Here is a 26,023-nt window from a genome sequence, read left to right as displayed (position 1 = left end):
GCGAAGTGACAACATCACTCTTGCTTGGCGATGAATATTCTGATAAAACCGCTCGTCTCGCTATAAATGCGCAAAACAAGTGGCATCGTTTATTAGACATTGTTATAAAGAAGTCAAAAGTGTTGTTAAAGGAGCTTGGCCTGGCATTAGCGTTGTTCGACTAACTTTGTTGCTGCGGTATTCTAAGATAAATATTAACAACATGTAACGCTGGATACTGGGTACGAAATGCGTTCTTTTCTAGCATAAGAGTCAACCTATTTAAAATTTTATTAGTGCGGCCCGCCACAGCTTTCTTTAGTGCCAAAGTAGCCCGCATGCAAAAAAGGTTGGTGACCCCTGATATAGACTATGGAGCATTGTAAACGCATTCAACAAAACATGAATGAAGAAAAGGAAATTCGCAACGTCTTTTTAAAGTTTTTCGGGTCTTGGTCATCAATAGCATTCGTTCGCTAAGATAGGAAATCAATAAAGGCGTTTCCACGATCGTGTCTGTACATACGAATGGTGTTGTAATAAGACAAAAAGATAACACCATTGTTGCTTGTTTACCAATTTTTCAAGTGAACTGAGTCAAGAAACCCTTGTGAAGATAAGATCTCCATAACCTTCACTAAAAATGACCTAATCTTTGACTAAAAAATTAATTGCTTCGACATCTTTTACAGCACTTAACTTTTCCTTCCAAAAAAACCACTTGGGTCTTGAAGTTGTCACAAAACAAACCACCTGTTTAAACAATAAACTACACATATATATCGACTGTTTAAACGTTTTTCATGCGTTGTAGTAGCCGTTGTATAACATACTAATAAGTTAGACTGGATCAAAGGCAATTTGTCGGTTTTACAAAGCTCATTTTGCTGATAATTTCAAAACAAGGAGATGTAGTAACATGGTTTTGTTTGAACAACGAACAATTTGTGCGCAGCCAGTAGTAATGTTTTGACCTACGCCTTCCACGTCGAGAAGCCTTTGAACTGTGACACAAGTACTCTTTTATAGCCATCTTGGGAATAACTCGAAACAACCATAAAGCAATCTAAATATATACTGTACGTAACCAGCAATGCAACTCGAGGTAAGAAGTAAACACTCATGCAGCTTGCGTATGAAATTCAACAACTTTCAAACGAGTGGAAAAGATTCTGGTACGGTAGTGCAATTTTTCTTGAAGTGATATGAAGGAGATTGAAGAGAAAGATATTTGCATTTGTGAAACTGTGTTTCAAGCATTTCATTTTCTCGTTATACTTTTTCTAAAGAAACTTCTGGAACTTGTTCCAAAGCAGGCCATTGACTACTGATCTTGAATTAGCAAAAAGTAAATTATATTTTTACATGGAAGCAAAACTTACGAAGCAAACTGGATGGTTTGAAAAGCGGTAAACCTGACTCTAACCTAAAGAAATATAAACACAATTTTCCAATGTCAGAACTGTAATGAATCATAGATTACATAGATTATGCAAAATAACAAAACAAAATACAGCGGCTTTGGACGAGCCACAGGCCTCCTTGAAAGCTCCATGTTGTAATTTATGACAAAATACAACAGAGTTTCTTGAGACTTCAAATATGCAACAGCTCAGAAAGCGAAAACAGTTGCAAACATATAGACGGTTTTTAATCAATATTTTTCAAACTTAGCCTTAAATTCAGTTATCAGTTCTGAATTAATACATAACATAATATCTAACTTTATTTAGATGGCAAAATAAAGTTCCATTTCTCCTATTTCAGGAAGCTATTCCAAACCAAATCGCCGAAAAAGATGTTTCCACTTTTTGCATTGAATAAACCGCCTAAGCGTACAAAAAATTGAAGTGTTACAACAGAGAGTTTGGTACATCTGGGTGATACGTATCAGATTACAGAAACAAGGAACTAACAGACATCTCAACATTATCGATTATCGTTAAAGTAAATGCATCACAGGGCAAGTTTGAAATCTCCAACGACGGCTACCTGATTGTTTACCTTTCGGTGAAGGGAAACGGAAAGACGATTTTGAAGAAAGCAGCTGACTGCATGTCTTTCCGAATTGTGAAGTGATGATTGACCTTCACAACAAACTCAGTAATCATAATAATCATTACCTCAATTTTAAGTTATGATTGGCGTTTGCCTATCGGATTACCAGATAACATTATCATTTGTGAAAATTTGGTGAGAAAAAAATCTCAACATCACTCAGTAAGAATTTGAAATTGAAATGAAAAGCACTTAAAATGGTAAAATGTTGTCGTGGACATCCTGAGCAAGCCCTAGATCTTCCCGGAGATAGATGGACCAAGGTAAACGTCCAGTGTGCACACAAATGTGTGTGGCCAAAAGTCTATTAGCTTAACAGAAATTTGAGCTTTCTTAAAATATAAGAAATATTTACACTCTTCAAGGATAGGCTAAACTGCATATAAATAAATCTTACATCTAAGTCAATAAGCTTGAAGCTTGGCAGTTGACAGCCTTGAAGGTGGTAGTTTTATGTAAAAATACGATGTTTTTGCCAAGATTCTGTTGTCAATTGATCAAGGAAACAAAATCCCAAAAAGATTTTTTTTGTTGACCAAGACAGGTGGCAATTTCTCACTCGATTACCTTTGGACATAGATCGCATTGTCATGCAATCGATTCGGGATTGTTCAGTATGATCTTTACACCGTTTCGTTGCAATCTAGTAAGACTACTGCACAGTGCACATAGTTAGATGCGGCAATAGCAGTGTTTTTAGAAATAAAACGACTGGATTGCATCTAGTATTAGATGAGCTTTAAAGTTTCCTGTTCTTATTTTTCGTCGCTTACACATGAACACTGAACAGTTTTTACCATTTCCCTTTTCGTCTTTCCTGGTTTAATCCAAGCAATAAGAGGAAAATCACGATTGAAAGCGAAGAAAAACCGAATATAAATGATGGTGTTTTGACTTCAATGCAACATGTAACAGTTTAAACTTGTCCTCCACACGTCATAAAAATTTTTATCTACTTGAAGCAAATCCATATTTGTGCAGAAATGGATTGAAAGGCAGTAGCAGTTTGTTTCAGGGTTAGGTTTCAAGTTAACATGTTTTTTGCACGTAGCTTGGAATATCAATAATAATAACTGAAAGACACTACAAAGAATACTTGGTTCAGCTACTCGCTAATGCGCAAATAGAACCATTTTGCATTCCCTTCCAAGACCGCGCATCGGCTCATTAACTGAGACATTCGTGTAAAACGATACTTTTGTTAAAATCATACTGCTTTTTGACACAATAACTGAAATGTTCATGTACAGAGTAAAATTGCTTTAAGAATGTATGTTGGTGTTGTTGGTCGTTGTACAAAAGGAAATGAAAAGTCTCTAAATGGTAATGAATACTTAGCCTAGACCTAAAATACCTTCAATTAGCTGCAAATCACATTTTAAAAGCATTAAAAACATCTGCTAATGTTGATTGGATATCATTAAAAATGCACACGAACACAGCCATATAGCATGGTTTCCTTGTTAATTGTGAGTAACATATGCAGAAAGATTAAAAAGACACGAGCTCTTTTTGAAGATTGTTAAAAAATATGTTACTGTGGCTATGGATAATTAGCCACCCAAATAGACTTGTAAATAGCTCAGCCCAAGGCACGTCAAACTTAAAAGGCAATGAAATACTTCAACAAGTAGCAAGTCCTTAATAATTATTTATCAAACTTTGCAGCAGCATTTTATGAAGGTTATCTTTAGCTCATCTCGGTAATTCACAACAAACCTTCCGTGTACGCCCGTGAGCAACTAAGAGTCGAAATTATCGCAGACCTGTTTACTCCTTTGTTGCACGTTCGAGGTGCTTTTGATCCCAATTAAATTTATTGATCAATTGATTTGATTTATTTAATTTTGTCAACCGCTGTCAAGTCTCATCTAACAAGTGGTTAGTTGCAGTTTTTACCTCAGAGTGTTATGCTTCTTCTGACTATGCGTCTCACTATAACGTGACTATACGCAGTACGCATAAGTTTTGCTTGTATATGTAACCGTGTGTGTTTTGTGACTTGTGTTGTGTTTATGAATATGGGCCTGTCTCTTTAGTGCCTGATGCAAATAAATAAATAAAAATAAAAAATAAATTAAACATTAAAAATTATTCTACAATATTCTACGAATTGTAACGTTACTTAGATTCTATAACCTACTCTGTAGTGTATATATCATATCCTGGCTATCATCTGCAGCAAACATCTATTAACAATGCAAAGATGATTCCATAAAATCACCCACTCGGTGGCCAAGTGGTGTTACTTCGCTCTCTTGAGTCCGTAGTTGTGGATTCGGAATTCCGGCAAAGATCCTCAATAATCTTTTAAATAACTTATTCTATCAGATACACAATAAAGCTTAGAATATGGAAGGTTGACGGATCGTCTTTTTCCCTTAGTATTCTCTGGTATAAGTTTCTGTTTCTTTGTTATTTGTCACAGCTCATGTGATGTGTTTTGCGCCGTTTCATGTAGTTTTTGACTGACTAAAATTACGATAACAAATCGAAATTGTTCAAGATAAAGGTTTTAAAAGATCAAACTTTCTGCTAGTGGTTTGAAATTAAATATAAAAAATGCGAAACCCTTTATAGCTTTTTTTTTAGGTAATTTCAAAGTAGCTAGCAATTTTAGCACGTTTGTTATCATCAAGAAACAGAATTCAAATCTTTGGAGATCTTTCTTAAAAAAAAGACTTCAAACAAAGACGGTTTCAAATCCATTTGTAGACAAACTGTCACGCAGACTCGAAAAGCAAAACTTAGCTTAAATTATAGGGTTTGCGTGCTCTTAAGGCACACTTCCTGCTAGACGCTAATCCTTCAGCATTAAAGGACATAACAGGTGATTTGTGAAACCAGAAAACAGCTGTCACAAAGATTTCGTGTCAACTGTTGTTCGTTTTTAGAACAAGCACTAGAACGTAAAAATAATAATTACAACAATTTTGTTAACGGTGGTTATTAGGTTATCGCACAAAAGGAAAAGTACAATTTAGAAAAGAAGAATGCTTGGTGGTGAAAACGGTAAAGTGAAAAATTTCAGATTACAATAGGTTATATTCGCTCACCAAGGTAACTTCTGGAATCTCGTGTCTCAGTAACATTGATGTGGGTAGCTCCTGCAGGAATGGTGGTCACCACATGAAAATCGTTAGCCAAGTTTTGCAGTCGAAATAAACCTGGATAAAAAATGCATTTTTTTTTACAATCGTTAGCCAAGTTTTGCAGCCGAAATAAACCTGGATGAAAAATGTAATTTTTTTTTACTTCATTGAATAAGGAACATACAAAAACATCAAACGTATTCACAACATTATCCTCCCATGAAAACCTTTGATGATAATCTCCAAAAAGCTTATCTGATCAAAACATAAAATCTCTCATACACAAGCTCAACATTTAGCCGATTTAAAAACGGAACGTTGAGTTTAGTTAACGTATAATAAAAAAAGCTTTATTTCTAATCCTATATTGCAAAAACAGGAACCCTTTTGTTAGATTATGCAACGAGAAAACATGATACTTCTAGTATTGATGAATATCAAACACAAAAAACCAATAAAAATTCGAAAAAAGACTGAAAATCACACAATCCATTTTTTGTCATCAATACTCGCGTTTCCCAACCTGTCTCAATGCATTGCGTTGAAAAATTTTTAGCAATAAAACGTCATCAACAAGTTAGCAAAAATGTTTCTCAGGGACGCTTACCTTCAACAACACGACATGACTGTTCACTACCACCGCACACTCCACATTTGTCGACGACCATTTTGGAGTTAATATGCCCATCACAGCCAACCTCCTGCAAAAACGAATTATTGCAAATATCAGCAAAATGGTTTCAACTTCAAAACAGTGAAACAGCAATCTTGAGCTGCATTTGATGATATTGAAGTTAAACAGATCCTTATATTGACCACTCCACTATGCATGTCAAATCACTAAGGTCTAAAAGTGGTAAACAACACAAAAAATAAGGGATCATTGACAGCAAAGACACACAAAACAAAATGACCAGAGACCCTAGGGTTATGGAAGTACGTAATCATAAGAACGATTCAGTGCAGCTGTCGTGATGGCGATCATGCGAGTTGGACGGGTATAAACAACTCAACGCAGACTGATGCTGTCCATGAGCAACCATGACGCCAGAGTTGCTCTGAAACCTAACTAAGCCACGCAAGCACAAAACACCCAAACACGTCACATCATACAAGTTTCGTTGTTCTGCGATGGGTTTGTCTGCAAAATAATTTTCAAACTTTCCGGCTGATAATTTGATTGTTGACGATTTCATTATTTATTTGTTGATGAGAAGAACAGGTTTGTAGTTTGTAGCAGAAATCAACTGCAACATCACTACAAACTAACCGCCACAAGATAATTACTTTTTAAAATATACTCAATACGCCTTCGAAACGACAATTATTTTTTTAACAAATGGTCTTTTATTTCTCAAGCAAGATCAATATCACAATATCAGTAAAATGTCATACCATTCAGCGGAAATAAAAAATATTGAACCTAAGAAAATCTGAAGGAAACTGCATTGAAGACAAAATGCTTGAATTCAAGGTCTAAAAAACAAGCAGGTTGTTTGTTGTGAAAAATGCATCTTTCAAATTTATTTTGGAAGGATAAAGGTAAGTTGGACAGATCTTGACATCAACAAGCGATGTGCTGTGCAGTTCTTGATCTTACAAAGAAAAACCGTCAACGTAATAGATTGTCAACAATTATAGGCTATGCCACAAAGCGTATCCACCAAACTCACATAAATTGCGTTTAAATGAAAAAAATACCAATGGTTCGAAAATCAATCTGGTGTAAAGAGAGCATAGAAGAGAAGCAGAAAATTCTAATACCGCAGAACCTTACCAGCATTCACCTTTAAATTATAGGATTTCAAGATTATCTGAATCTTTATTACATTAAAATTTCTCAAAGTTGAAACCTAACACAATGTCACTTGCAAAAGTGGCCATATTTTAGTTCAGTGTTTTGTGCAAAATGGTGTCGCTTCAGGCGAGCAATGCAAAGAATGGCAGAGGTTGACAAATGATTGTAAAGCTTAACCTCAAAGGTTAAACATCTAGAAAGTGTGTGTTTCTAGAAAACATACTCAAGTAACATTGCACGAAAATACTTGCACAAAAAAACAATCATAACCAAAACCATAAGATTTCCACATGAGTGTCCAAAAAATCATTGCACAATACAGCATCAGGCCTAAAGTATTTGTAAAAAATATAGTATTTTTAACATCCAAAAGACTCCCTTTTGCACATCTAAATGACACCTGTGATCTTTCATAAGTCTAGAAGGGACAGCCTGACTTGAAACGGTCACTTTGTAACTGCCATGTTGCCGATGATGTTATAGCAGAGCTACTCAACTGGCGGACCGCGGTCCTAATTCCGACCTTCTTATGTGCGCAAACGGGCTTGTTCACTTTTCTTTCTTCGGTCTCAGTTTTCAACGCCTTGCAAAATGAAGAGAAACAATAATTGTGCACTTTTGTTTTATTAATTCAGTTTCTTCTCTCTAGTGATAAGCAAAAAAATAAATAACCGTCCTGTAACTCAACCAACTAAAAACTGATGAATTTTGCTCAACGCAGTCAAAAAATGAAACGTGGAACTTACAAAAAATGTGAGATCATCTGAAGGCAAGCGCGAGACTAATTTAGTTTCTCGCGCGGGCTTGCGATGATCGAAGCCAAACGTCACACCAGCCCTCCCCCAGATGAACCATGTGATATTGCAAACAAAAATGGTGAATCGACAAAACATATATGATGTACACAAAAAAATAATGCAATGTATAAGAAACCGACAATAACATAACTGATCTGCTCACTTAAACGATGTTCAAACTATCAACAGTTGCAGAAACCAATTCCTAACTACAATCTATGATAAGGAGTAAGCTGTGGGTTACTAAACTCAGACGGCAAAAATCGAATTCGACAATTGATAACAACTTCATGAGGCATTAGTAAGGTTGTATCTTTTGAAATTGATGCAAATCGAGCGAACTGAGAGCATGGTTTCGCCTTTACAAGTGCGAACACACAATATATCACGCAGACACAATAACAAAATGATTAGTTTGATCAGGGCTACAAGTCGCAAAACAAGCTTAAATTAATAGTTAAACTACCCATCGTGCCGGACAGACCATTCGCAGTGCTGAGCAATGTGTAATGAAGGGTTGCAAAGTGTGGATCTGGTGTGCTGTCGTGTATGTGTTGTGAAAGCTTATCTTCAAGTATTCGCTTTCAATTCCATCAGACCTCTCGCACGTGTATACGGGTCCCTCGAATGTTTTTATTTGTCAGCTCAGATCTCATCGGCCACAAATCCATTCTTTCTGGATGTGCCACAGCGATCTGGAATTATAAATCTGACTGGTGCGACGCCGCCAGGATTGCTATTCAATCCTGCCAGTATATAAAGTGTAAAAAGGAAACCTGTGCGGGGTAGAGGAAAGCGTTATGAAGCGATGTGTAAAAGCGATACTAACAATACTGACGATACTAACATACTAACAATACTAACAAATAAAATACCCGCTTGCATACGTAATTTTAGTTTGAAATTTTATGTTTACAAAATATAGTTTCCATGTTCTTTTCATTTTTATAAGTCCTTCCTTCTTCTTTCTTCTTAAACCGAATTGGCTGGAAAATCGTCTCTTTTCTATAACTTTCTTTGAAATATTTATCCATCTTCCTCTGCTTCGTTGAAGTATTTACTGTTGTTCATACAGTTTCTATAACGATCACGTCCAAAAAATCACGTCGAAAAGAAATCACGTCGAAAAGAAATCACGTCGGGAAGAAATCACGTCGGGAAGAAATCACGTCGAAAAGAAATCACGTCGAAAAGAAATCACGTCGAAAAAATCACGTCGGGGTCACCAATGTGGGCGAACGGGCTACTTGTTCACTTTTCTTTCTTCGGTCTCAGTTTTCAACGCCTTGCAAAATGAAGAGAAACAATAATTGTGCACTTTTGTTTTATTAATTCAGTTTCTTCTCTCTAGTGATAAGCAAAAAAATAAATAACCGTCCTGTAACTCAACCAACTAAAAACTGATGAATTTTGCTCAACGCAGTCAAAAAATGAAACGTGGAACTTACAAAAAATGTGAGATCATCTGAAGGCAAGCGCGAGACTAATTTAGTTTCTCGCGCGGGCTTGCGATGATCGAAGCCAAACGTCACACTTAGTGTTGATGGTGGACCTCGGGCTTATGGAAGAATAACCTCATTGCCACGTTTTAGGACCTCTTTAAAACAGATTTCTACTGGGAGGAAGTTATTTTTTCAGTGATTAGCTTAGTAGCTGGGAAGCTTCGCCCCCAAGACCACCCAACTCTCTGTCAAAAATCCAAGTTGAGTTACATTTTACCCAAAATAAATAGTACGGGACTAGCATTGATAGTTTAACTTTCGTGGTTGCGTATGAAATAATTTATTCACCGAACCGCTAAAAACATTTAACTTGTCAAACTGGACCATTGTTAACATTAGTTGAGTAACCCTGTGTTATAGTATTTGTATCAAATTGATAAAGCTTTGGTAGAGGGTTTGCTTTGTTGAACCACAGAGAAACAAATCTAAACCCGGTGAAGTTAAAATGTTTTGTTTGTCTTGTATCAAATTGTTGTTGTTATCAGCCTTTTATTTTGTTGTCATGTACTTTTTGGCTGCAATATATAAAGATTTTCAGTGTTTTGTTATGTTTCATATGCAGAGTTGAAATCAGCAACACTTCACCTCCACACATAACGCGAAGTAGTAAACCCAATGCATTAAATTCTATTCTTCAGTAATTAAAACAGGAGCGCGTGGGTTGGTCTATGACGGAATGAATACTAGGGCGTTGCATTGCGTCATCACAGTCTTCAGTCACCATAGTCCATAAGCATCAACATCAGCAGTCAGCACAGTGGTAGTATTTTTTTCTCGAGTCGTGTTTTAACAAGACTCAGTGTAATGATACTGCAGATTACTAGATTAACTATTCAATAAGGCAAAAGCAACCAAAATCGTTGGGCAATGTAATATAGTTTCATTGTTTCAGGGCAGCTAAAAAATTGCCAAAAAATATATTTTTGGTTGAAAAATGGAGAAATAAACCTCTTAAAAATGCGATGTACAAACTGTAGCTGGAGTTTCTATAAGACAAGGTTTACCAACCCGAAAACAAACTCAATGTCACTTGTGGCTTTACGTAAAAGTACAGCCATTCTCAAACGTTTATCATCACAGACTAGCAAGTCAATTCGATATCATGCTTTCAACACCCATGGTAAGCCATTAATCAACACAGCACAAAAATAGCACAAAAAGTCTGTTGAAAAAGCAAGTTAGTTAATCATTCTTGCTACAACTGGGGATAATTTTAGGAAAACAAATTTCGAAGAAAGGTTCTGTTCACAAACCGTGAATGGACTGGAATCGAGACTTTTCAGACCTTATCTCTTAACAAAACTTTTTCTAAATTAGGCAACAAGTGACAACAATTGAGTCCTTGTGTTGCCATGATAAACGAAGGGAGCAGCCGTGTGACAAAGAAAGCCGCAAATTGGTTTGCATATGCAGTCGTTGTACTTTGAGCAATCAGATATATCTTAGATATACGTTATGGCAGTTCTGATACTTATAATTTTCTCAAGAAAGAAGTGATATACATTGAAAAGTTCAAGGCATCTGTCAAAAGCGACTGGGGAATCAAGAATTTAAAGTTGTGAAGATTAAAGTTAAAGATCATACAAAAGATTAAAGGTTATGATTTTGATTTAACAAATTTAAAGTTATGGTTTAATCAAAATGCAATGAGGTACCTCGATCACTTTTGTGTGATTTGTGTTTGATCAACAGCAAGCCTCGAATGAGATAATTGACATACTCGGAAGTTTAAAACCATAATAAATCTCTTGGTTCAATCATTATTTTGGCGTAAACGTAACGAGAACATGATTTGGTGGGCAAAGCTAGCCGTCTCATTTCGATCTTCATGGGTTCACACCAACCTCCCATGATAGACGCGTTTAAAATAAATCAATTTTAACGACTAGACAATGTGTGGGATTTTGCAAGAATACTAACGAAAGTCGGCAAAACATGAAAAAATTAACATACATCGTTTGCATATAAACGGGTCCATTCCGTTTCGGTATCTGACTCCCAACAAGCACCAACTACAAAAATTCAATTTCCAACTGTACATGAATTACAAAGCCGGTTACTTAAACCACAGAAACGTTTAAATGATTTCAAGATCAGTTTCTTTTTTGTGTCGTATCCACGCTCATACGCCTGGTAGTTTCGACATCTTGCCAAAGACACAACAGCTTGCTCTTGAGCGATGTCGAACCGGCGCAGTCCCAGGGAACTCACAGTTCGCTTATGCAGCCGACAAATGGGTAAATCATTTTTAACAAAAGTGTGCAGGCGGATATTATGAGATATCGTCATATGATTTAGATACATCCGAGGCTTCGTTCCGCAAGGTGTAACTTACAAAAGGCGTAATAACCGAAGCTTTGCAAGCATTAAAGGCTTGGAAACCCTTCAAGCAGAAAACCTCTTCCGTTTTAAAAAAAAATTCAAAACGTTCTTTTTGTCACGTTCATGTTGAATAGAGCAAGAAATTTGCAGCCGGCTGTAATCGATTTGAAACTAAACAAGATGATCGGAAGAGATCGACTGAATCCCCAGCTTTTGAGATCAAAACATTATTTTGACGCCCCAGTCATTTGTCATCAGAAATCTAATAAATATTTCCTAACCATGTTCCCATGTGAAGATAGATGAAAACCAGTGAAAGGGTGAAGTGCAACTATGATTCAAACTTTTGTGCTGATCAAGCGTCTTTTAATGGAACTCTAAAGAAATAAGATCAATGTTCTTTGCTACAGAGTAACAATGTAAAGATGATGTTGTCATGCGTTGACATTCACAATAAAACCTTTTCTTGCTTGTTGGAAAAATAGTTAAAGATGGGTTTGTGTAGTATAAATATTTACCTTCAAGTTTCCAACACATATCCAAGACAAATCGTAGATTTAACACTGATAGAAAAGAGAAAAAGCTTCTGGTCTACTTTTTTCATTCTCCGACTATGGTGTCTTTGGCAACAGTCGCTTTTCAATAATGGTAATTGACGATTAATCAAGCAATTTCTAAATATCATCATTGGCACAGAATGGTTCCCACCCTACATTCAGTTACAAAGTCAAGCTGATGTTGAAACAGAAGCGAACTAAACAGCGTAACAACATGGCATTCATCACAGTAGGATGTTGCTTTGCTTCGCTTTGTATATGGTTCAACAAACCCATTTCTCTACCAAAATTGTGATACTTTTTTCTTTCACTGGGAATATTTTCTAAAGAAAAAGTATTGGCCAGCCAGTGAAACACATAACTTACAAAGTGTTAAAAAAACTGCACAGATCATTGCTGCCATCGTGAATGTGACTAGACTATCACACCAAATAAAGTAATAACTTTTTCTTTTGCTCACCACACATTTTGCAAATGATAAAGGTCACTGAAAAGGAATTCGATCTGGCATGTGGTTAATCTGAAGGTGTGAAAGGTAATGAGAGTTGCATACATGCATTGCTTGTATGCAAACTCATTCTCCACATGCGATCAGGGGAAAGATCTAGTCAAACAAAGCCACACAGATCTTCAATCAAGAAACCGTCACACTTCGATGTAAAATGGTCAACCTACAAAGGTTGACGATGTCAAACGTTATGATACTGTTTCGTGAGCACGCTCAATTTGCAATCTCATGTAAAATCTATAAAAACATAGCAGATTATGTCAAATAATCATGAAATTTTTAAGCTACTGTAAATTGCTAAGGTCAACTGGTCATCGGACGCACTTGCAATTCACCACTGCTTGAGTAAAAAAGCCCAGCGATTGGCAACCTTGAGAAATTATCTTGTATTTTTTGTCAACGGAGATTAAACCTAAAATTTTACTATTTTCGCTTTGAATTAAAAGGATTGTTGAGGATCAAAAGCTTTTACTATACACATCATTAATCATTTTAATTTTCTATGTGTCACATTTTAAACAAGATTTAAAAGAATAGTTAAAGGTGGTAATTTTTGCATTAAAAACACGTGTTCGACAAGGAGAAAGAAATATTGAGGAATCATGGCTTCGTATTGGCCTCTGTTACTGAACATGTCACATAAAATAACATTGGTTTTACTAAAAATTACATAATTTTGTTTATGTGGTCAAAAAGAACAAAAACCATGTGAGAAGTTTATTAAGAATGCATCAACTATTCGCTTAATTTAGTCCTCTTCAAACAACACCATAAAGAAACTATCCGTTTGTTGTAGTTCATTCTTACCCACGAATTTATTCTAGCAGCATTCCTGGGATTTAAGCTCTTTATCATCTGTTGTATTGTACCCGTGTATTGTAGCCTACGTTGAAGTTTATTAGTCATCTATCCTCCATGAGCGTCGTACTGACGTTGGCGGTTTTGTGATTTGTTGCAGTCATCACGATAGCCATTTTCAATTGTAGTATCATGAGTAGGCTATAAAACGCTCAAAAAACTCATATGAAGCAAATTACTTTTTTTTTCTGTTGTAATTGCATGTAGCCTGAATGGTTATCGGTAAAAATTCATACGAAAAAAAATCTATACAGAAAATATGCACTCGGAAATTCCCCTTCCTGGAAAATAAGGATATTTTCCATTTGAGATAATTTCGATATGGATGTTTTTCGAAAGGATTTTTGCCTACATTCAGCCTACACAAAGCCTATGAAATGCGAGTTCACAATCTTTTCGATTGTGTTGCCCATGTTCCGTTACAATGGCATGTTGTAGCAATTGAGTGACAAGTTTATTCAGTGGTGCAAGTAAATAGCCTACGTCTCTCACAAACGCATTCAGCAGAGTGGAAAGGTGAGATAAAAATGATAAAAAACCACCAACTTCATGCAACACGTGAAAGGTCATTCCGCTAATCCATAGTAAAAGTGTTATCAATCTTTCAAGCCGCCATATCCAATTTCACTTGCAACTTGACATGTGGGTTTTAGAAATCTCGTTTAGCAGCCAAAAACAACTGCGACCTGGCGTTGTTTGAGGAAATGCTATCAAAAAGCGCAATCAAACCTTGTCAATGAAAAAGTATTTAAAAAATGTCTGTCACGGCGGGATTACTTGATCACAAACAACAAGCTGCCATCAATCAGACTTTCAGAAACAAACAAATTTCTTGTAACCATCAACCCTCTACAGTGGGCAACAGTGTAGGCTACTCTCGGGGCGTTTTCAAAACAATATATTCGCCGGCCATCGCAGCAAAACTCAGGCTTCCACATCAGCCCAAAATCATTCCACAGATAATTAATCTCATATTTGAATGCCCAGTAACTAAACTTCGAGAAGGGTACCTCATAGCCTACTACGCAACGACGTCCTCATGGGTTGGCTAAGTGCAAGGCAAACGAACAAAAGGAGGACAAAAAATGAAATATTTTGACAATATCAAGCAAACTACGGAAATAAAAAGCATGCCGGAAGCACTAATAAATACAAAAAGACAGAACAAAATGGAGGCAGTTCATATGGGATACCACTGCTGATCAAACATGATCAATCTGTTGAAGAAGTGAAAACTGCTTGGTCTTGTGGCGTCATACGAATCAATATGAATAAACCTTTCGTGTTGATTAATCAAATCACGTGAAAAATACATTCCTGGGCTTTGTGCAGTTTTAAGCTGCACATTACTGTGAATGCTCTTGCAAGGAAAGAGCGGTTGGGAGAAGAGAATATACAACGGCGTTGAAAAGGCGAGAGGTGAATAAAGCTAACTCAGTGCATGGAATGCAGGTAAAAATCCATGCGGAAAATATCCTTAGAGAAAAAAAAACACAGAAAATATTCAGACTGCAAAATATCCTTATTTTTCGACAGAGGGGATATTTTCCGAGGGGTATTTTTAGTTGGGATATTTTCCGTATGGATTTTTACCGATTTACCCAGTGCACTTTGTACCTATTGTTTCTGCTACATAAAATTGCCGTCCCAGGAGTCAAAGAAAAAGTTATTAGCCATGTGGAAGTGAGAACGTTGAAAAATGCAAGTACAACTTGTGGTGTGAAATTGAACTCTCACTTAACAAACTCGCGGTCTTTGTTTCTCGGCAGTCGAGTGTAGCAAGAATTGACAGCGATAAACATGTGTTTCGCCCATGAGGTTGAGCTCATCAGTATCGCACCACTAATTCATGTCACATAATTCTCAACCGCTGCTTTTGTCAGTCAATTGAATCCTTACTTTTGCGGCTTATTTAAATCGCCACATTTAAATAGCAACAGTGCGGTTTTCCATGTGCAGACAAAATTAATTTATCATCATTTAATATCGATTGATCAGTTGATTTTTGAAAAAATAAAACATGTGGTGTTAATCAGCCCTCTGTCGTAAGCTTCATGTTTTTAATAACGTAGAACATGAAGAGCTCTTTTCAGCAAGCAAGAAAATCTTTAGATTATCATGTGAAACAGGTGACACCGATAAAAGTGCACCTTCATCCCAGCTGATGGAGATTTTGACAATAAATAATCATTGGTGCACATTCCAGATTAATGATAAATGCAGTTGAATCTGCCCATGGTAATTAAAGGAACTTTTAAAAAGTTAATTTCATCAAAAAAAATGTCTAGAATGTTGAATATAGATAAAACGATTACTTTGATGTGGGCTGTTGCCCAAACAACTGCAGGAATACAAGAGCAAAAAATTGTTTGGTCCCAAGACTTCAAATCAAAGCGCTACATTATGTCTCACTATTTCGTTTCGTTATTTCATTAAAGACAATTTTTATCATGAAAATGACGACGATTTTTACATTTCACTGTTTTATTGAAAGCAAACACAGCAAAGGTTTGCGATCCCAACTTTTGTTTGAATAGCTGCTGTGACAAGCCCCTGACCTTGATGATCTATTTCAGTGATATACAAGTAAACGCCACGACAAAACACACCTGGAAGACAGAAATTAATCAAAGCTACATTAATAAAGGCCTAGATTCGGAAAACCATACATCATAATGTCAAATCAAGAGTTTAATAGACACAGCAGATGCCGATCAACTACCGGGACTGGAAATGCTTTTCACACAAATGCTTTTGATATAACCTCTGCCGACTTGTAGCCTACTGTAGTCTAACCTACATTTAAGTATTGATCGTTATCTTTCCAGGGTTTCTAAAATATTAAACTAAACATGCCTTACAAACTCTGCTTTCAAACGATTTTCTGATTTCTCGTAGGTAATAAGCAAATTATCGACTCCCTAAATGAAGTTTTCTACCTAATTATCAATTTGCTTGAGACCATACCTTGTTCTATAATAATCAATTTCTCTTCAGTATTCCTTTTTCATAGTTTAATTAATATGAAACTTGTCTTTCGTGCCATATAAAGGAAATGTCCAATTCTTCTTATTAGAAATTTAGTAAGTGTTTTTTACAGCCAAAACAAGATGACATTGCACTCAAACGTACCACACAGACTTAAGTATAGAGTTACAGCAAAAGTAAACATTCCCAAATGTTGGAAATAGGAAGCTACTGTGTGGCAATACCAATAAATTAACCCCATGACCCCAAGCAATGAGAAGACACCGTCTAGAAGACAATTTCATTGAGCCGAAATACAGATAAAGAGAAGTGAACCTACAAAATCGCTACTTGTGCTATTTTTTTTTCGGGTGGCCATTTTTAAGCAGTTACTAATGTTTATGCCACCTAGAACAAGTAGTTTTAACATTACTAAATGTTCAATCGATAAGTGGATGTTATGGTTGTTAAGTCACGTCACGGTCGGGTAGACACAAGGCTGTACTTCTCATGTAAATAAATATCTTCGTTCAAGGAGCAAGTACAATGATGGGACGAACACAAGAATCGATTTTTAAACCACTAACAACGTTGTTTTTTTGCAAAAATTACATCGCAGAGTTTGTTGGCATTCACAACAAACTTTTTAAAAGTTATCATCTCTAAAAAACTAACCCAAGTCTACTATAAAAGCTATTGATAGCTGCTAAATCTAACATTTAAGCTGTTTTTATACAAGTTGGTCTATAATCTGATTTGTTTATATTCTTTTCGGGCAAAAATGCCAGTTGTAGTTCACAAACGACGTTGTAGAACGATGCTGGGCCGGAAATATGGGAAATTTTTCAACAAAGTTTGGAGTTTTGGAAAATAAGCTATAATTTCTTGAAAACATAGAAATGAGATTTTACAATCGTCAGCCCTGCAGTTATACACCATAGAAATATTTATGTTATATCTACAATCTACAATCTTGACCACACCAAATTAACATCACATCTAACTCCAAGAAAGTTTTCTGTAGAGTCAAAATAAGTGTTTTGTTACTTACAACATTCACCGTCTCAATAGCTGAGCCTCGACAAAGAGTTGCGATTGATGCGAGACATAGAAATGTTTGTATAGAAATGTCCATCTCCACTTGTAATTAATAAAAACGTAGACGCACAGTAAACAGTTTAGTTTGATCAAAAATACTCTATAAGCCTGGACGAGCGAATAAATGAATTAAAATTATACCGACTGCGAAGTAAAATCGATACACGAAAACAAGTATAGCAAGTTATGATACTTTTATATTCATATACATGCGCAGTGGTAACTCTTCCAGGCATTAAATCGCACAATAGTCAACTGACAGCGTACAGTACGCAACACAGGCTGTCTGTTAAGAAATGGTGAAAGAAATTGTAAAAATCTTTAAGAATAAATTTACAACGGTATTACTTTTTATAGTATAAAGTTTTCTATTGTACTATTGTCTTAAGAATTGAATGTAAAACTATTTATTTAGCACTTAAAAACCAAGTTATTTATGCACTCAACATGACAGTCACGGAAACATCGCTCCGGTGTAGCTAAGCTTCACGTTCACGTGAAAGACCTTGCTGAAAATTAATCCAAGTGAAGGAAAATATCTTTCACTATGTTCTCGTAAAGGTTTTACAACTTTGTAAGTTCCTGAACGTCAAAGGCGTTCTGATGTCCAGCAAAGCTTACAAGCGGCCTGATGCTTGCTGTGTGAGATCTATTTACTCTGCCAGACCTTTGACAGGAGCTGACATTTGTTTAACAAACAGGTTAAATCTTTTGACTGATGGGAACTTGTTTCGTGCTTTTCACATACATGATTTCTCAGTTAAAACTTTCTCCAACTAAAAACAAAGAACACGATGAAATGATCCAACTCAACCAAAATTTTGTTTACCAGACCTTTGAAAGCGTGCGAGTGATGCAAAAACAATGTTGCAATGAAGCAGTCGATTTTGACAAAAAAAGAAAATGTTAGTCAGTTGGAGCAGTCTGGGTGAGCGTTTTCTTATCTTAGATTAAAAGATTATTTAGGTCTTATTTCAACTGGCGTAGGGAAACACACACATTTTATATACTTAAGCCTTGAACAACCACAGGTCATTAAAAAGCAATTACGAAATGTGATATTACAAAGAAAATTTGAGGCGAACACATGATGGTCAATTTTCTCTTAAAAATTAAGATTAATTGCGTAAAACGCTTGAAACGAAATACATCAATATTGATGAAGCCTCGACACAGAAGCAGGGATTTGCTAATAAGTTTTAAAGTCGTTGTATTGCTTCTATAGGTTCGCAAGTTTTGCGGTAATGTTCTGGGCTACGTAGCCGTAGTAACTTAAGTGCGTAATAATACTATAGTCTTAGTAACCGAGAAAATGAGTTGTCACAACACTGTATTAACATTGCAAGCGGTTAGAATTCTCTGAACAAACTAACCTTACTGAACAAATAGCACTTGTTAACTTGTCTACTATACGTTGACATAGGTTTCATCTAAGAATAGTTCACAAATGAAGTAAGACTATACCAGCATGTGAATTTCCCAAGGCCAAGCGGACATAATATTCTGCTTGCAAAATTCTTACTCATCTCATCCAAAACTCAGTGCACACAAGAAAGATCGAATTTTATTCGGTTCTATTTTGTGCTTCAAAAGTTCTGTCAGTTCAACTTGTATTGGAAAATAAATAGAAAACGTAGCTGTTTTGTAGCCACTATCTTGTAGTTTTATTATGGCAATTCGATACCTTAAGAACGTTTTTTTTTTCGTAGGTTGCATATTGTAGTGCATGTTTCCATATAACAACTGCTTACTGTAACTGTATAGAGAACAAACTTTTCCAAAAACAAGAACTTACAAGTTTCGACGGCAAGTCAAACCAGACTCAGCTCTTAACTGTGGGAAAGACTCATGTCTACACTAAGCTTCCTAAAGGAAAGATCTACTTTGTCAAAAGCCTAAAAAATTTCTTGCTTTCTGTCTCAAAAAATCTCTGTCTGGTTTGTTTTTTTTAGAAATATAGCCAGAGCACCCTCCACATTCCAAAACCAATTAAAATAGCGGAACTCCTTGTTTCTCAAATCGAACTTTGTATGTTGCGTTTCTCACGGTCAATGCCGGTGTCTGGCTTCAAGTCAACACGCGGATGTTGAACGAACGAGGCTTGGTAAACTTCTAATTGTCTGGAGCTTTACGCTTTTGCATTTGAAGCGGTGTCTACGCACCGACTGTACGTAAAACATCATAGAGGTGAAGAGAAAAAAGGCGATTGTTGGTTGAAGTTGAAGGCTTTGTCGATTTCTCCAACTTTAGTCGTCAGTGATGACAGTTTTCCTTGGAGAGGTATCGCTGGTAACTGTTGAGTACGTAGATATGTGAAACGGACTTCCTGTGTAGTGTATTGCTGAATAATTTACAGTCAACCACATAGCCGACAATGGATAAGTGCGGCAGTTTACTATGATAACGTCGGTTCAATAACTGTACAGAGAACCCGTCTGTTGGTACGTAACTTTATGGCATGCAAAGGTGAAATCGAAAAATGATTTTCTTGCATTATTTCTCTTTGAAATCGAAATCCCACATTACTTAGGATTAGTTTGAATACAACAAAAAATAAAAGAAATTCTTTGAAAGTCAGCACGCCAACAATCACATTCAGGTTTAGCGATTCCCTTCGGCAAGACCAGAAGACGGCTATGAGCATTATATTCAACAATTTAAGGCCTGAAGCAGCATCAAACCGCAGTGTCTGTATAAATACCTCTTCTAAACGCTGTTGTCTGTGCGGCTTAACGTGTATGAGTTTCTTGTTATTCAAACATCAATTAACTACAAAGGCTTTTTCTCGCTTTACATGACTATAAAATATGTTTGACAAAATTTAGCAAGTAGCAAACTCAGCGGTTTTTCTTACACCTCAAAGTCGGTTCATGGAAAACATAGACCAACACCACAATACATAGCTGGAGAAAACGTTGGCTGCGAGAAAATATCTATTTGCTTTTCTTACACTGTCAGCTTCTTAAATGTTTTTCCTTACAAATGACCCAAACCGGCTTTGACGTGAAAAACAAATTTATGTAGAATTTGCTCAGTTCTTTTCAATATTTTCAGGAACCTATTTTCAAGAGGGAGATTGAGGATGGAAACTGATCCTCTATCACAATAAAAAATACTGAGTTACACTGACAAGTACAATAGAACTATTACAACGCACATGCACATGTACATTTCAAGTTTGTTTCGTGCGCAGTTTTCCACTGACTTTGTCATAATTTCCTTGCAGTTGTCAGATCCCTAGAAAGATAAGAAAAAATCGTACTCTATGTTTCCATTATCATAACGTATTATTGCATTAAATTGGCTTCCATGCCTTCCATTCACTCAACGTCGCTATATTGATGCAAAAATTGCTTAATTGAATATTCGCTGCACGCGTAGCCAATAGGGCCTACGTACTGTAGCTTTCCCTTACAAAACAGTGCTTGGTTTCACTGTGGTACGTGCAGTTATTTAATACTAATTCAAGGGTGACGTTTTTCTCTCACATATTTATAATGAAACGAAACCAAACCAACCAATACATTTTATTCAGAACTTGCTTTACAGCAAAAGAATACATTATATTCAAAAGCATTGGAGCATTTTAATACAGAAGAAAATTTTGTGGTCCGTTGAGGTCTTACATAAAATCTTGAAGCGGAACGAGATTACAGAGCAATCTCTCAAACGGATACGACTACTTACATTGCACACTCGAAATAATAAAATTTAGCGAAGCGCTGTTGCTACGGAGACGAAAAAATATAAACTCACTAGCTTAGAAATTCAAACAGAGCATGTACTGCGATCAAGTTTCATTTATTTGAGATATGTTCTATTGGCTGACTGGTACGCTTAAAGTTAATGTAGCTCGGGACATGTGAGACCACCAAACTCAATGCAAAAGTAAAACTCAATCAAATGTTTAACATAGATCGATAAAACCAAGCAACCACACAGAATTTAACGTCATATAATTAGAGTGAACATAAACTATAAACCACGAACGTTTTCGGCCATACTCAAGTTAGCCTTCTTAAGTAACGAAAATAACTGATTTTACAATAACATCTACATTAAAAATAACTGATCTACATAATGAATTGAAAAACGAAATGCACAAGAATGGAACTGCAAAGCAGCTCAGTTTGGAACAACAATGATCAGCATAGTTTTGGAACAACTTCACAGACGCATTGTCTGAAGAATTTTATCAAAATTAGGCTGGCGACAAGTCTGTCAGCAAGAGCCTAACATTTGTGATTAAGTAGTGGCTTATCAAAAGCCAATTCACACTTGATAATTATGTTACGAAATCACAAATCTTTTTTTTTTATTTACTAGCCTTGTTTGCAGCCTACTTGATTTGTGAAGGTTCCTCAGGGCTAAGGACCTATCGACGTGCATTTTTTCTGTTTTCATTTCTAAGATATTGTTTTCAAGTCTGGATAAGTGATGATGCTTTGAATAGCATGACGGAAGGATACCAACTTTAAATTTTACGATCTTTTCTGCGTTCGGTAATTCTCAAATTTAGCTTCGTGCGCAATGTGTTATTCTGATGACAGTAAACAAAATTATTGTTTTATAAAATTGAAACCAGGGCTGTGGAGTCAGGTGAAAAATATATGACTCCAACTCCTCGATTTATAACTGGACCACTGCGGCTTCAGTGTTGCCACATTTTTTAAAGATTTTATCATTTTCCTTTTTTTAAACTTGGTTTCACTTACGTTGTGATAGAAATTGAAACGGAGGCATTCACAGGAACTGACAACAAACACTTCTATTTTCTGGAAAAGTTTAGACCGCAGTAGAGAGAACAAGAAGCAATAATTTAAAAAGAGATTGCAAACAAATAAAATTATTGTTTATGGTTTTATAGTCGGCCTTTATGTAGCGATTCAGATCATGCCAAAAAATCTTCCGACTTCGAAGCCCCGGTTGAAACTAAACCACGACAAAACATTTTGTGTTGCAACGAAACAGTTTGAAACAAAAAAACTAAATTTTTTTTTTCGGACAGCCATATGTTAATACGACTTCATTTCTTTGACTTAACCAGACCGAGTATCAAACTTAGGTCCACAGACGCTATGTCAAAAGTTTAAAACACCACACCAACCAAGTGGCCACTATGATGGAACATGCAGTAGCAAGGGAGCCCGTTAGTTCAACGGAGTTTATTTCTGATTGCATTCCCGCCTGCTATTTCTTTGTTGTGACAAACACAAGAAGCTTTGTGAACATTTTCCCTTATGGAGATTTCACTGGAGGCTATCCCGCGACAGAAACAGAACGCGAAGTGGTATTTGCTGTTTGAATGGCAGTCGATAATGAATACGGAACAATAACTAATTTTGCAAGCCAGAATGCGTAAATCTTCATTACGTAAACTCAATTAACCATTGCTCTTTTGATGAAATCAACATCAAAGTAACATGCCGTTATTCCAATAAATCTCATTTGAAGGGATTTAGCTCGAACAAAATTGACCTTGCTTGCAACCAACATTTTTGCATTTTGACAGAAAAATAAGTAGATGAGGGCCAGATCATTGTCAAAAACCTTGCGCTGTGAAGCCTGTTGGGGCACTGCGCAGTGCGCACCTGCGATGTTTCTAACAAAAACAAAGGGTGGCATTTTAGCACAATTTTACTACAGTATATATTACTTTTATCAAAGTTATCTTAATGTACGTTCGAAAACAGTTTTTTTTTTAAAGCCCAAAAATTTATAGTTAACTAAGTTATACTTGCTTTTGCTAGCACAAAAGCTTTCCTAATGCTCGTTAGTAATAAAAAAGCGTTATTTTGAATGGACAATTGGACATTGATTGCATGTGTAGCCTACATTGGTTGCCCAATCAAGTGTTTTCCAAGCTTTAGTTTAGTTAAGCAAATATCTGGTATGGTCGTTCGTTTGATTTCATCTTAATTCAACGCAACCATTGTTAAAACTCTAACTGTTTATCAGGAAATAAGCATACAAAAGCCATGACTCTAATTGACAATTTCGATGATTTATAAGAAACAACAACGATAAAAAAATTACAGTAGGCTACGTTAAAAGCCCAGAACGCTAATCGATTTTCTGATGCTCAAAACTTACGTCAATACAAAAGGTTTCCACAAACCAAGAAAAGGTTTATCTTTTTTGCTTGGCTGGTGTCTAGTCACATATGACAGGATTATTACCACCCGATAATGGAAAAGTAAACTCGCCATGACTGATATTTTTATGCTATGACAAAATTCAATGCCTGATAAATCGACTTGAATGCTGCTCCGAGTAATTGCCTTTGTCTATGTCCGAAGGAAGCAAATACTGACATACACACGAACGCAAAAGTCTAGTTGCAATATTTTAACTTCATTCCAAATAATATTGCTTTAACAATTAGAAAACTTGGTTTAAACCGAAAAAAAGGGGCCTTATTACATAAATAATGAAAGTACTGACACATCTGGATTCAGTGGCGGAACTGACCGCAGAGGGGTGGCGAACCATTGCTGAGCTAAACGTAATTTCCAGGCCTTTCGCTGAGGATAGTTTTAGATTGATATTAGCGGCTGTTCAGTGTTCATTTAGCTATGCTTGCAACCAGCAAAAGTCTTTTAATTACGCTTTTCACTGTGGTTTACTAACAAACTATAAGCTTTCTCTGTGAATATTAACTTTAAACTAAAAAGACAGATTTTCTGGTTGTCATTGTAGTCTAGCAGCAGCCTAATCTTTTAATCGGTAAAATTGATTTAAATTCTTTAACAGCTTAGAAGTTCCTTTTAACGACGGTATAAAATAGTCTCACGCCTTCTCAAGTCCACATGGCTAATAAACAGACAGTTTAGTTGGTTAGTGGTGTTGTACGCCAGTTAGTCTGAATCACATTATACTTCCAGGTTGCGCAATAATGGGACATACCGTGTGTAAATTTCTGCAATAATTTACAATTGACTGGATTTTGAACATTTGTATTTCAACTAAACGATTGCATTTCGGGAAAAAATTTCAAACGGTTTTCATTAGTCTACTCTACGACAATAGGGAATTTATCGATGCTATTCCACAACACCACGTAAACTACAATGGTAAATAGGCTGGCTATGCTATTATCACAGCATTAGGCTACTAAGTTTTAGATTGATTGCATATACAGGGGCGTTGAGAGGTAATTTAGGCCCGCAGTACCAATAAAACGCTTGAGTTCCCAAAATAAGATGTGGTAGTTACAATTTTTTATCCTCACTCACTTCTTATACTTTATAGCAGCACATTGCCAATGCGCTACATGGCCATTTTTTCAATTTCGATTTTTTTGAGCTAACTAATTCGTTCAGGGCCTTGTGCTTTTATGTAAGTTGAAAACCACTGCAGTTCAATTACTCAACCTTCAGTTCATAGTAAGTTCAAATTAAATTTCATGTGCTGGATAAAACAAATTGCAGCCTAGTCAATTTTGGTGTGGCCAAGGTGTGGTGCATCATCGTTAGACTTTTCTGTCCACTAGTTTTTTCTAGAACTTGGTAAACTCTGTTTGAAGGGAAATAGCCTACTCTTCCTTTGAGTAAAATACGTTCAATACAGAAGTTTCACAAGTTTTACAAATGCTGCAACGAGATGTCATAAATTTTGTGTTTCACCAATTAAATTATTAAAATGTTTAATACAGCACGGAACGTCACCATATTCTTGAAAATTTCTGTTTAAATATGAACTTTTGATATTCTGAATCTTTTTATTCAATAAAAGCACAAAATTGGTCTTGTGTACGTAAGTGTAATGGTTTCCAGCCTGGACCTTAGACGACAAGGTGGTCCGTAAAAAGTTTCAAGAATATTCTTAAATGCATTAATTTTAGGAAAAATACTAAAATTTGCACACAGAAGATCATCTTTCAAAAAGTGAAAAGTTTTGAGAAAGGAGATTCAATGGAAAGGAGACTTTTTGGAGAGATTTTGGGAAAGGAGACAACAAATCAACCGATTTTATATTGATTCAACGTCTGCAGACGGTTAATTCGACCGACCGGAACACAAAAAAAGTGAAAACCGCAGAGGGGGCAAATATAGCCCAAACAAAAATAATTATGTCAAATTATTAACAGATTTTTCTGTAAACTTATATGGTTTATTTCCTGATTCTATCATCATTAGCTATGCTTTGAAAGATGGTAGTGAAGCTGAAAACTCAGACACCATTGCACAACAGACGTGAAAAAATTTCGTTTTCTGACAACAAGTCCGAAAAAGAAATTGATACAAATTAGCTGTTTTCACACGTTTTTAACTGTTCTTTTATTTTAAAGGCAATCTTTTAATCTTTTAATGAACCTAATTACTACTTTCCTATCAGTCACACATTGCTAGACTAATAATGAAATTATTGGCAACTTCTCCAGTCTCCACTTTGTGTAAAAAGCAACTCGATGCTCTAAAAGTAAATATTTTGCAATTCAAAGTGGAAAAATTAATATCTATTTCACATATCTTACAGTTTTTGTTT

At 36.0% G+C, this 26,023-nt stretch overlaps 1 protein-coding gene across 3 annotated transcripts in view; it reads right to left on the bottom strand.

Annotated features, from left to right (window-relative positions):
* Nucleotides 1-26,023, bottom strand: part of LOC145775424 (thrombospondin type-1 domain-containing protein 4-like) — a 51,345-nt gene that overhangs the window by 13,810 nt on the left and 11,512 nt on the right. For 2 of the 3 annotated variants that reach the window (XM_082586718.1, XM_082586719.1), the window contains exons 6-7: nt 5,737-5,830; nt 5,094-5,204 (exon numbers count right to left, since the gene is read on the bottom strand). In XM_082586718.1, the coding sequence (XP_082442844.1) occupies nt 5,094-5,204; nt 5,737-5,830 (205 nt within the window). Of the gene's footprint in view, nt 1-5,093; nt 5,205-5,736; nt 5,831-17,489; nt 17,595-26,023 lie in introns of those variants that run through there. The other variant, XM_082586720.1, reaches the window with a different exon arrangement.

Source organism: Aplidium turbinatum, chromosome 8 (assembly GCF_918807975.1).
Source record: "Aplidium turbinatum chromosome 8, kaAplTurb1.1, whole genome shotgun sequence".
NCBI lineage: Eukaryota > Metazoa > Chordata > Ascidiacea > Aplousobranchia > Polyclinidae > Aplidium > Aplidium turbinatum.
This window is presented reverse-complemented; position numbering and strand designations above follow the sequence as displayed.